The 13,624-nt window shown below is 36.8% G+C and overlaps 1 protein-coding gene across 1 annotated transcript in view; it reads left to right on the top strand.

The window, feature by feature from the left end:
* The first annotated feature begins 7,407 nt into the window (after window positions 1-7,407).
* LAMA2 (laminin subunit alpha 2) overlaps window positions 7,408-13,624 on the top strand; it is a 290,911-nt gene continuing 284,694 nt past the window's right edge. Inside the window, exons 1-3 of the mRNA XM_075707711.1 lie at window positions 7,408-7,432; window positions 7,778-7,948; window positions 12,170-12,282. Coding sequence (XP_075563826.1) covers window positions 7,408-7,432; window positions 7,778-7,948; window positions 12,170-12,282 — 309 coding nt within the window. The remainder of the gene's footprint in view (window positions 7,433-7,777; window positions 7,949-12,169; window positions 12,283-13,624) is intronic.

Here is a 13,624-nt window from a genome sequence, read left to right as displayed (position 1 = left end):
AGACAGGATTTCATCTTCATCTGTATTTTTCCTGTTCTGCTTTGCAAAACTACCTTCTGTTGTTTCCTTTTGCTCTAGGAAAAAGGAACCTCTGTACAAAGCTAGGAGAATGCTTGTATGTTTTATACAATAGAATATTGTGGTAAGCCAACAGCAATTTTTTCACTCAGTCTCCCAATCTGTAGAACTGATTGTGTTTTTCTATTAAAATCAGGAAAGTCCCCACAGATTTTGAGTGCTGTAAGCTGTGGAGAGGCAAGGTAATATTACTAGATAATCAATATATCCTTTTTCAGATGTGTCTCTTACTTTGTAAGGATTATAGTTAGCTTTGCTATCAAGCTTCTTCAGATTAGGGTTTTATACTAGGTCTTTTGTGTTGAAGTTAAATATGCAGGAGGATGTATGTAACGTTACTCAGTATGAAGAGAGAAAATTACCTGAAAGTAAAAACAAGCCACTTCTGCCACCAAACATCGAAAACTACATTTCCACTTCCTTTGGAAGGAAAAAAGGATGACTACTGAACAGTACTATAATGCACAGTGGTTTAGGGCAACTGACATAAACAGTGAGTGAAATATTTGTTTGCCGATCTTGTTTTCCTCTGGACAAATGGCCTTAGTGTCATTTTTTTTCAGTGTGCAAGCTCTGTTGTGTCTGGACAGCTATTTCTTCAAATTGGGCTTATTTTCTGGTTGTATAAAACTCTTCATCTACATTGTGGAGAGAGTGCATTAAGTTATTCCCTGCGGTGCACAGCTGGAAGCTATTCTGTGCTGCAACATTTTGTTTTGTTTTGTCCCAGTTTTTTCTCCCCATGGTGTTCCCACAGCCTAGCATAGCTCTGCGCTGCAGCAGACAAGTCTCTCTTTTTCCAGTGACACTTCTGAGAACATCTGAAATTGACATATTCTCTTTTGTCTTTTTAGTACAAATTCCGTGGCAAAAAGCTCTGCTTGACTGCACGAACATTTCAAAGTACTCTACAGACTAGGAAGATTGGCTTGAAAAGTTAGACATATTTAGGCAGGCTCTTTTATTTGCTTCTTTGAAGAGACTAGGGATATTTTGAGAAGATTGAAGGAAATACACAGTGCCAAATATTGGTCTGTTTAGAAGAGAGAATAGGAATATGCAGGTCTTAGTAGAGCTTTCTTTGAAGGAGGAAAACATTTTCTCAGTTCTAATGCTTTAATAAGACATGAAGAAATCCCAGAGTTGGTAAACCAAACTTTGTCTTCTATCTTGGAAATATTTTTAAAAAACTATTAAAAAACAATAATGAATTTTTTAATGTTAACACTTTGCTTATGTGTGCAGGGACCGCGATTATTTATATTACTTTTACCCTGAGTAAAATAGGGCGCCAATCTTTTCACTGTGTAATCACAATCCAGACATTAAATAATACCGAATGCAAAATTTTGTGTGCCAACCATTATCTGTCAAGAAGAAAGGTTACAGAGCCTTTTTTCAGTATCTAGTTGCAGCGATCTTTCTCCTGATTTTCTTCTCTCCTTCCCAGCCTCCCTGACTCAGTTAGCCAATTCCTTCCTTCATCTCTGTGCAAAGATCTCTCCTGCTCTCTTGCATCACTAGTGTCCTATCACTAACTGGTGGTTCCTTGTTTCTCATTCAAGGTGGCTGCTGCTTCATCTGTGCAGCAGCAGAAGCCTAACAGAGGTTATAATCCTGGTCTTTGTTCTTCCCCTCTGATTCCTGATTCCATTGTAATGCCAGTGTCCTTCTGTTGAGACGTATCCCATCAGTTGCTCTGTAGAGGTAGGATGCTGATGTGATTGAAACAGTATTTGCAACTCTCCATGGGTTGTGTAAAGGGAAGGAAAGGAAAACGTAACTGTCAGAATTGGTAAATGGTAGGAAGACTAATGTACAAGGTAATTATTTTGTTTACATTCATATCTATTTTCAGTACCCCTCCTTTGCTGTAGCTGCTCCTTGACATATTTTGAAAGTAGGTTACCCCAGTGACTATCCCCACTTGATAATGAACCTGTAATCACCATTCAGCAGCTGGAGATATAGTTAATATCTTCAATTTCCCACTAGAATCTCTCCATCCTCTCTCAGCTAGGGAAATCAACTGGGTCTTGCAGTGTGCTCTGAAGGTCAATCAAATAGCGCTGTTTGGGAAGAGAGTGAGAGTGAGAATGAGATTGAATTCAACAGCTGACAGGCTTTATGAAAATGTCTTGGACTGCTACTTATGGAGCTCATGTGCTTCTGCTGATCTCAACTATTGCAATAAAGCATGTGGAAAATCTGTCAGTTTGGCAGAGAAGTAGGTAATAGGGCATGACAAAATAGGGCAGGGTGCCAGGCATCAGATTGGTGGGTTTTATTCCACTGATACTCATTGAGCTTTTATGAGCTGGAGGTTGGTGAGGAAACGTGAAAAGTACATAAAAGAAAACATGTGAAGCTGGGCTGTTTGTTATTTTCCTTTATGCAATGAGATTAGGAAAACATAAGAAAGTGAATCAGGCAATACTGCTTTGCAGAAAACTGCAAGGCAATCACCAATCTCAGAGAATGTTCCAAGGGTCTATAGAATAAGCAGCCATTCATGAGACCTTTATGGATGCAAGGTAATGATGGGAAGTAGTATAGGAGGAATATAGAAGAGGACAATGGCTGGTGGACAAAATGAATATTGGCAAAAATATTACAGTTTCATTAGCAACGCTGCACAAAATTAAGGTTATAGTTTCTATTCAATTTTGGGTGGACCTTAATGTTGGGCTACATGTGCTACCAGCCTTAGTAAGAAACAACTACAGATATGTATTAGAGGCAATATTGAGGAAAAATGGGAAAGAAGAGAAGGAGTACAGTGATGCCTCCCTGGATAAAACCCTGCAACAGCCAGTGATTTAGGGATATTCTGAACTGACAGTTAAACACCAAGCTCTTCATGTTTAACAGCCCCAGATGAACCCTTGTTCTGTGTATTAATCTAATTGGTTTTTAATCCATTCCCGCTTTTGGAATAAAACCATTTTATTATAGAATTTATTAATGTATTCTAGAGTTTAATTTCTATCATACTGAAAAGCAGTTCCATTTATAAACAGACAAAAAATCCTAATCAGTGAAGAAAGCTTCTGTATGATAAGTTGACTCAGCACCCCCAATTTGTGGTAGAAGGGTAACTAAACGTACCATGTTCACTTCCAATGTTCACTTGCTAAACCCATTTCTGATTTTATATACAGTTATGTCATTTTATACATCTCCCAATCAGTTCTTCTCCCAGTAGAAGTCTCATAGCCTATTAATGCCCACGTTCAGAATTTGATCCACAGCTGTGATCTTGTCACACTTTTTCTTTTTTAGTTCTGCCATGTCCTTTTGGAGTTAAGAGATAGGGAATATCATTTGAGTTGTCATTACGGATGGATTTATGCGATAATGTAATGACATTTTGTTTCTATTCCTTGAAGCTAATATTTTCATTGAAAAATCCATAACAACTCTTTCGGGGTGATAATAGCTAGTGCAGAGCCTATCATATTTCTCCCCTGTGTATTAATTTCCATTCCTCGATTTCATCTGCCGTTTTATTGCCTAGACATACCATACTGTGAAATTTTTCTACCACTCTTGGTGTTCTATCCTTACTTTGGTTATACTGAATAATTTCTATGATCAATAAACTGTTACCTTACTTTCTATCCTCTGTTCTAAGTTGCTTGTGTAACTGTTGAACAAAACAGGGTTCAACAAAGATTGCTGTGGTTTTCCAGTGTTAATCCCCATTTTCCTTTTTTTGTTGTTATCTCATGAGGTCATTCCTTCACATGTCATGATAGCTTAGTTGCTTTAATGGCATTTGCAGAACCTTGTCAAAATCTGTTTGTTAATCAAAATTTGTTGAACTCGGTGAATCACTCGTACCTATGTGCTTGCCAACCTCTACAAAGAACTTTAGTATTGATAAGAGATGACTTGTGAGGCCTCTGTAAAAAAACACTGATCCCGAGCATCCACTATTTTTGTCTTTAAGATAGATTTCAGATCTGCTTTGATCCAGGAACCATTTAAAAAACTGTAATGTGGTTAGCACTTTGGTACCACACCCTACTTAACGAGAACAGTGGCAGTGTAAAACTTGAGTACATAGGAGTTTGTAGGCAAAAATCAGCTATACCTGCTGATGTGCTGCTTTTCATTTTTACCATTTTTTTTTCCAAAACTGTTTCTGTTCACAATGAACTTATCATCACTAATTCTGTAGAGAGTTGAGCAGCTTTCTTCATTACCCTTGCATGGTACACCATTTTAAAGAATTTGATTAATTTCTGTGCTATTTTCCTTTCATAGTTTAATCACCTGTCAATACTAAACAAACTGTCTATCAGGCTTCCATGCTCTAAAAGCTCCATGGAATATGTTCCATGCTTAAAAACCAAAGTGGAAAGCAGAAAGATGACCGTACCCATTTCATAGGTGACAATCTGGGACTGTGGTTTTCTCTTCATGCAACAGAAGTCTTTTGAAAACCAGAAATTGAATCCAAGCTGCTAAAACCACCGCCTAATTACAAGCCAATCTTTTCTACCTATTTCCTCAATGCAATTGCTAGAATTTGGGTATTTTTTACAGGTAGAAATGAATGCTAATCTGTTTTTTGTCAGTGACACAAAGGAAGGAAAAGATTGATGTAGCTGGCAGTTGAAGGGAGTAGAATTTCTCTGCTTGCACTTGAGCTACACAAAATAGAGATAATGTGTTTCTGACTCAGAGGTATTTTACCCAGTCTTTGCACTGGAGCAAATGATTACTAAAGGTATTTGGCAATAAAGAAAGGAGAGCTGTCTGTAATTCTAGGAGATCATGTTTTTGGAAATATTTCATATCAGGATGCCCATAGAATTCAAGATGGGATTGATAACTAAATAAACTTTATAATTTAGTGAGAAATTGAATTTTAAGGTGCACAACACTAGTACATCAATTTTAAAATATTTCTTCTGTGTGATTATCATCATGAAAAGTAAGGCAAAATTCTCAAAAAAAATGAACTGTAGTGTCTTGAGCTCTTGCCTTTTTCCTAGGGATTTATGGTTGGATAGATGGAAATCTTAGAAAGGGTAAACATTATATACTAGCATCATGAACATTCACATCTTTATTTCGTGTTCAAAGAGCCTAAATAAAAGATTCAAGACAATGCTTTCATCTTCTGTATTGCTAGAATCTCATGCCTATGTTGTGAAAGTATTATATGTATTAATTGCTAGAAAGCATTATGAATAATATAGCTTCCTCCATTCCATCAGGATTGCACATCAAATGTTCTGTAAAAGCAATGCCTTATTTTGAGCTAAAACAGTATCACAGAATCATAGAATATCTTGAATTGGGAGGGACCCATAAAGATCATTGAGTCCAACTCCCTGCTCCTTGTAAACAAAGATTATTAAAAAAAAAAATTCAAATATGTAGTTGTTAATTGCAGTTTTTAACTTGTTAAAATTCCAGGGCTGGGGAATTAATCAATACTGAACGCGAAGTGCTTGGTGCAGTGTAGGCACTTTGTGCATCTCTTCCTCTCTGCCTATCAGATCCCCTCCTGTGAACCTGCAGGGAATGGAGTGTGATGCATTTCTCTCTGAGGCACTGGATCTTGACATCGTCTCTTCCATGAAGCACCCAATACTGTTTTTGGTTCCTGTGTTTGTACTGATCATGGGCAAGGCCGTGTAGTAGCTTTGCCCTGAGCTACGCTGTACATAAAAGAGGTTACCTGAGAGTGAAATTATGTTCTAATTGATCAGTTCCTTAAGTACTCATCATTTACTTATGTCTCTTATATTTAAAATTTGAGTTAAAACTTAGAACAATGGTATGATCTGTGTGTAGAGATGTAATGTAATATTTTTATAGCTGTGTGAATTTGGAAGGGTTTTGCCTGCTCTTTTTCAGCAGTTCCACTGTTTTTTGAAGGATTTATTCTCCTGATGCCATCTACTGCAATTCCTTGCATGTAGGATCATTCTGTCCTTTTTATGAGGTTCACTTTTGAGGGAATAAAATACTGAACTTTAAACCAAATGCCAGACTCAGTTAAGACTAAATGATTACTGGCTTTTACACTATTAACTTTGTACAGCCTAGCAAGAGAATAATGAGGCTGTAAGTCACAGCTGTTAATTCATCTACTCAGCTAATGCTTACGCAGATATTACCATGTGTCACCATTGTAGAAGGCAGCAAATATCACTGAATGCATTGAATAAAAGTACAAGAACAACTGTATAGATTTTAAAATGTGATGAAAATGGGCTGTTATGTATACAGAAGAAGCAAGCTACACAATCAATAAAATCTCAACTATTGATTAACTATACAAATTGGACAGGTTAGTAACTAATGGGTTGCCTTGCTCAAACAGTATGTTTAACATGTTTTTAAAGTGAGTGTGAGTCACTAACAATGTCAGAGGACAGCTGTAGCATGACCACCCAAGCTTGGTAATTAAATGGCGTACAGGTTAATTTCAGAGACAAGCAGGAGACTGGAGTTAAAGAACTGAAAGGAGTCAGTTGAATAGTGTTGTCCATCTGCAGAGGAGGAAGAGGAAAGCCCTTATAAAGGGAGCTTTATCAGTGTACAATAATTGTGGATTCAGTTTTGATTAAAGCCTTATTTTAAGTTTATAATAATACAAAAGGGTTAGAAGCTGAATGAATTGCAGAAGCGTGGGTTTGGGGCCAGTGGAAATTGTCATCAAATCTGAAGATGATTCTAATCCATGCCTCGTATCTTTTTTGTTGGGTTTTTTTTTTTTTTGTTTGACCTGCAGCCATGGCAAATTACGCTTTTGGGGATGCAAAAATGATTGATTTAATGTGAGGGGCTAATATATACATTCAAAATATCATATCACTTTCTCTCCATGGATCAATTTTATCCCAGCTCGAAGGTTTTGATCAGTATTTAGTAGGAAAGAGAGTAAGCCACCCTAATGATTGTTCTTCATATCGTTTATAATCTTTATAGCTTACTGCTACATAGAACTCAGTTCAGCAGAGCACTCAGACATTTACTTAAGTGCTGTGCTGAATGAGAATTATAATACATCACTCAGCATGTGCACCTGAAAAAAATAACAACAGTACTGCCATAAAAGATATAATGTTGTATATATTATCCTCTTCTTGAGGAAAGGGGAACCACACATGACAGATGCTATTCATGTTACTGCAAGAATTGCTTTGCTGCTCTGATGACAAGGGTGACTATGAGGTCCTAAGCAGAATAGTAATATAGTGTAATACAAGTGATGCAGTCTGTGAAGGAAAAGCTTTCCCATGGAGACGTAAGCAGAAAAGAAGAATAATAAAGAGTTTTCATAGGTAATTTCCATACAATGTTTCAATGTCCCATTGGGTAGCAACACAAGGTTTGGTTATGAAAAAAAATAATTTTGTGATGCTTTGTATGTTTTCATACTCTACTTTCTCCTTTGGTGTCCTGCTGTTGTTCAAGATATAACCAGAGGGTACTAATTTGAATTTTAGAAGGGAATGAGGAGGAAACCATCACTATAATGGCTTTATTCTGATGTCTAAACTCTGGATTCAAAACCAAAGTTGTGGGTGATTTTCTGTGCTTCCTTACTTCCATAGTTGTTGAAAACTAAGCCTTTTACTTAAATGTCATAAAAGGTGTTCTGTTCATTTATGATTGTGCTGCTAAATTTGCCTTTGTTGCTTTTGTTTATGATTTTATTTTATTTTGTTTGCAGGGTTGTTTCCCGCAGTGCTGAACCTGGCTACTAATGCTCTCATCACAACCAATGCTACATGTGGAGAAAAGGGTCGGGAAATGTACTGCAAACTCGTTGAACATGTACCTGGACAGCCTGCAAGGAACCCTCAGTGCCGTATTTGTGATCAAAGGAGCAGGGTTCCACATCGTATGTGTGCCATTTTCATTTTGTTCCTTTAAAAAAATTTTTTCCAATGGTTGTACATACTCGGCAAACAAAACTGTAGGTCACTGGTCCAATTACTATGAAATGTCTGTCTCTTTTTAAATTAGGTTATTCATCTCTTCCATTGGATTTCAAAATTTGTATCTGTTATGTATACTCCTCAAACTGAAATTTCTATTTCAGATACTTAAAGTGGAGCATCTAAATTCAGATTTAGAAAAATTAAGTATCTACAGCTGTTGTTGAATTTTCTTGACATGTACTGACCATGAATGAAAACCAGATGACTTCTACCTGCATACCTACATTGAGCATGAATTTGAGCATTTTGGCCAACCTAAGCAACATTTGAAATTTCACTTTAGAGCCAACTCTGGTTTTATATTATTGTGTTCTGGGATATTTTTCTTCTTTGTTTAATGTTAATTCAGTTTCACTGAGCCAGCAAAAAGAAGATAAGATAATAGAGCATTGCTTGGTTTAATTGCTTAGTTTTTCATATTAAAATTGATCTTTGCTAACTTTGGGTTTTTTAAGACTACCCGGAAGCAAAATCAGTTTTCAAGTATAAATTTGTTATTGTCTGCTTCAGAGATGCGTGTTTCTAATAGTTGGGATGATCAGAACTAAGAAAATTTCTTAGTCAAGTCATACAAGTTTAATTTCATGTGACCTTGCTGTGAAAGACATGAATAGCATTAATGTTGTTAGATTTTTGTGGGTATATTGGCACTGTAGATGGTAGTGGGTGTAGAGACACTTAAGACAGCTTTTAATGGAATAGGTAAAATGTTGGAACAAGCACAGCCACAGAAGCATAGAGACAATTTCTCCTTTTTTTTTCAATTGTTTCCCTCTAAAACCTAGCTCAGATACATTTACACCTCATGACAAAGCATATTTAAGCATGCACTTAAAAATCCAGGGGGAAAAAAAAAGACAACATTTAATCTATCTGCTAGTTCTAGACAGGATGAGCTATCTATGTCTGTAGCTGTCCAGACAGAAGCTTGTTTAACTTCTCCTTAGAAACTTCCTTCCAGGGCCACCCTTCTTAGACTTAGTTTACTCATTACAAAGCCTCTTCCTAATAGCTAATCTGCATCTTCCTTGCAGAAATTCATGTTACCTTTTTCCTAACTTCAGTCAATACAATGGATTATTCCCTTTTTCTTTACAAAGGTTTTTTACTTAGTTGAGGGTTGATAGTATTGCTGCTATATCTAGTTTCTGCACTAAGCTATCTCTTTTCTTTCATTCTTCTCATAGGTCATATTTTCTAGAACTCTGACTGTGCAAATTGCAGTTCTCTAGATTCTCTCTAGAGGTTTTAGTCTTTATTAAAATTCACCTGTCTTACCAACAGTGCATAGAGATGCAGGCTTGCTTCAGAATGAACACAGTATATTCCTGTTTACATGTTTTACTTAGATGTTTCCCATTTTTAATGGTGTGACACCACTGAGAGATATGTAGCTAGTTGTCTTTATAATCCCCAGATGCTCTCCTGCTAAATGGCTACCTATCCATTTGCTCCCCATCTTGTATTTGTGAAGCTAATTATAATTGCCCCAGTATAGACTACCTCATATGCCTGAACACAGTTCCAACCTGGGTTTTTTTTCACAAGATAGTTTCCAAGTTTTGATGTGTTTTTTAATTGTAGCAAATGCTGCCTTCTGAGGAAAGGTCACATGATTTTGTAGCAATATAAGCATTTAAATGATATGTTACATTGTAGTAGCGTGTCTCACTCGGAGATTTCAGGGGTCTTTGGAACCACTCTGACTGGCAAACACAGTGCAATAGATTCTTTCCCTTCTTTATAGATGGTTATTTAGAGACGCATGCACATCATACAAGTCTTTTCCTATATCAAGTTTGTTTAAGTCAGAAACCAAACCTAAACCAGAGTTGAATTGCTTTGTTCCCATGTCCTGCCTATGGTATCAGATAGTGTACACTAATGTATGTGTATATACACAGACATGCATATGCATATATATGTAAACCCCATCTGAATGATTTATATTTGTGTTTCCCCTCACTCCTACCCTCTTAAAAACTTGTAATCTGTCCAGCTTTATGATGTCTGGTCTTTTGTTGCCACCCACATCTCATTTTAAGGTTTTTAAATGTTCATTTGGCAGAAGGAAATGCCTTATTTAAACAGAGATGGCTCATTAATAGGAGAACCTTCTAATGTAACCAGACTTTAAATGATCCCCTTGGAATGTGTGAGTCTGGAGTGCCTCCCCTTAATTACTGTAGTAGGAAATGAACACAGATTCCCTGGTTAATCACATGTGAGCCCAAATTAAAGAGCACAGTTTGATGGGCTCACTCTGTAAGTTCTCCCCCTTGCCATCCGTCAGGGAGATTGGTCCTTGAACTGCAATTGCAATCCAGTCCTTTTTGCAAATATTATATTATTTTCCCTTCCCTTTTAAATAGGCAAAACATGCCAGCAATTAATCAGTGTTTTCAAATTAATTATGATTAAACTTTCATAATGGTGATTACAGTTAATTGTTGATTAATCTCCCAACCCTCCTTCTCAGGATTTAACTTTATATCAGTTTCACCTGAAGAGACTTAACATCAAAATTTCCAATTAGACAGCTTCTGTCACAATCACTGAGGAGCTCTGAGTTTGATTTACAGAAGATTTTTGCTAGCACTCATTTAAAGCCAAGGTTTGTGAAAATGATCAGGGCTGTGGGAACCGACAACATACAAAGCATGGGTGTGTTTTGCTTTGCTCTTGAATATAAAGATAAAGCTACTAATAACATCACTTATAGCACCAGTATTCTAACTTGCAAATGTTGGTGCCCAGTAGTGCCACTGAATAATCTGATATTTACATGAAATTTTTGGCATTTTCAATTTGAGGGTTTATGCCTTCCCTCACTCCCACAAAGCACTTTAATTGTATCTTTAAATATGTTCAGACATTCTGGCTTTCCCTAATGAGCTAGGACTCCTGTCCTCCACAGGTGGTTGATGTAGCAAAAAAATGGAGACACAGAGACTATCAATCTGGCTGGCTGATTTAAGTAATAATTAAAATAACAAGTGAATTAAACAGTTCATGAATTAATTATTTGCAATTCTAGGACTAGCTAGTAATGAAGTATATTCCAGTTTTATATCAAGAAAACCTGTCAGTTTAGAAAGCCATCCTTAATGAGAGAGCTGGGATTTCTCCTATCTTGTAATGTTCTTGCAGGCAGAACTTGCATAGAAGAAACCTACTGTATTTGAATTTCCTTTGGGTTATTTTCCGCATAAAGTACAGACTTGCTCTAGGCAATTATGGACTTCAAAATATAGATCTTTGTACCTTTTATAATTGAGGTTATGTTATTTGCCATTTTGTACAGGAGAGAAACATGAATCGACCACAAAAAGTGACCTGGAAATGTTGAGTGTGATTTTTCTTAGTCTAAATAACATTAAAATACTGTGTAAGCAAACTTCAATAATTTAGAATATCTTTAAATCTAGGAAGAATTAAATTCTGTAAATAAATTCTTATCCCTATTATTTGGGATTCATTTGGGACACTGCAGCAGATTCAATGTAGATGTGAAAAGTAATGCATCTTGGACTTTGATATGGATTATAACCAAGCAAACCTTCTTTATATGCATGTATGTGAGTCAGACAATTTTCCAGTTGAAAAATATATTCTGTAATGATTTCTGAATCATTTCCTCTGTAATGATTTCTGAATTGTTTCCATGTGTGCCTAGAAATGTCTTAGAAATGCAAGTACCAGTATTACTTTAATCTCTGCTTTCCTTGCACGCAATATCTTAGGTTCCTGACTTGTTGTTTCTGTTGCAACATTTAATGACTTTACAGCACTTGAAACTTTGGAAGACTGCAGGAAGTATTCACTTGATTTAGATGCCTACATTTTCTGTAGAATCAGGAGAGCCTCCAAGTGCATTTAGTTGTCCTGAATCAGCTTCTTGTGATCCTAACCAAAATTAAACAACTAACATTAGATGAGTATTTCAGTAATAATAAGCATGACTGTGTCCCAAGAGTAAAAGAAAAATTAATTGCCTGGTTTTTATTTTAAAGTTCTGCCTCATTAATTCCGTAATTGTATTAAAATCTAGATTTTAGATCTAAAAACATTTAAATCTAATGATTTTGAAATATATTTATGTATTTCTGCTGTTCTAACAGAACGACATCCGATAACAAATGCAATTGATGGCAAGAACACTTGGTGGCAAAGCCCTAGTATCCAGAATGGAATTGAATATCATTATGTGACCATTACATTGGACCTCCAACAGGTAGACTTCTGTTTCTTTGTTTCTGCAAAGGCTTTCTTTCTTGCACAGTAGATCACCTGGGTTATTTTCCTCTTTGCTCTGTGTTGCTTTTATATTATGAAGACACACTCAGCTTCTCCTACAACTTTCTGTTGTTTATGTGGATAATACTGACTGACCCATTAAGTGTAACATAATGTACCAAATTAAAATTAATTATTTCATATATATTTTTATGAAGTCATGTTTGAAATTATTTTAAATATAACTTTTCAGTATTTTTTTTCATGATAACTTCTGGTTTGGTTCTTTAAAGACAGTTAAAAGATAGTGTCAGGGAAAAATGAATAAAAGTTTATGTTCAGAATACTGTTCTTTTTTCCAGTAACATAATACTATACACTTAAATACACAGAAAATACTAAAAATACTTAAATACACTGAAAATAATTCAGCTGTGCTGCATGCGCATGTGATGGGTTATTTTGAGGGACACGTCTTTTAAATACCTCCAGGGATGGGTCTCAACCACTTCCCTGGGTAGCCTGTTTCAATGCTTGACAACCCTTTCTCTGAAGAAATTTTTCCTGTCGAACAACACCCCCAGGTCCTTTTCCACCGGCCAGCTTTCCAGCCACTCTTCCCCAAGCCTGTAGCGTTGCATGGGGTTGTTGACCGAAGTGCAGGACCCAGCACTGAGCCTTGCTGAACCTCATGCACTTGGCCTCGGCCCATCGACCCAGCCTGTCCAGATCCCTCTGTAGGGCCTTCCTACCCTCAAGCAGACAAACATTCCCACCCAACTTGCTGTTGTCTGCAAATTTACTGAGGGTGCAACTCGATCCCCTCATCCAGATCATTGATGAAGACACTAAACAGAACTGGCCTCAATACTGAGCCCTAGGTAACTCCACTTGTGACCAGCTGCCAACTGGATTCAACTCTATTCACCACAACTCTTTGGGCCTGGCCATCTGGCCAGTTTTTTACTCAGCAAAGAGTACGCCCATCCAAGCCATGAGGAGCAAGTTTGTCGAGGAGAATGCTGTGGGAAAGAGTGTCATCATCTGTTTTCCAGGTGTTAAGAAAAAAGGGAAGGCCCTTTCTCTGGCTCACTGGAGAGAGATTCCGCTTCCCAGCTCCCCCTTCCTCTGTGATCTCTTCACTGAGATCAGTTTTCTATTTCAGTTTATTATTATTATTATTGGTTTATCGGTTTCACTTGGAACCTGCCTGTCCTTATCTCCCTTCTTTCTCATTTAGCCATACTTAAAGAGGACAATAGCTAATTATCAGCTAAAGAGGCTTGAATAAAGCATAGTTTGTCAGAAAATAAAATAAAATGAAATGAAAGGCAGAGCAC

The sequence above is a fragment of the Pelecanus crispus genome, chromosome 3 (genome assembly GCF_030463565.1).
Source record: "Pelecanus crispus isolate bPelCri1 chromosome 3, bPelCri1.pri, whole genome shotgun sequence".
NCBI lineage: Eukaryota > Metazoa > Chordata > Aves > Pelecaniformes > Pelecanidae > Pelecanus > Pelecanus crispus.
This window is presented reverse-complemented; position numbering and strand designations above follow the sequence as displayed.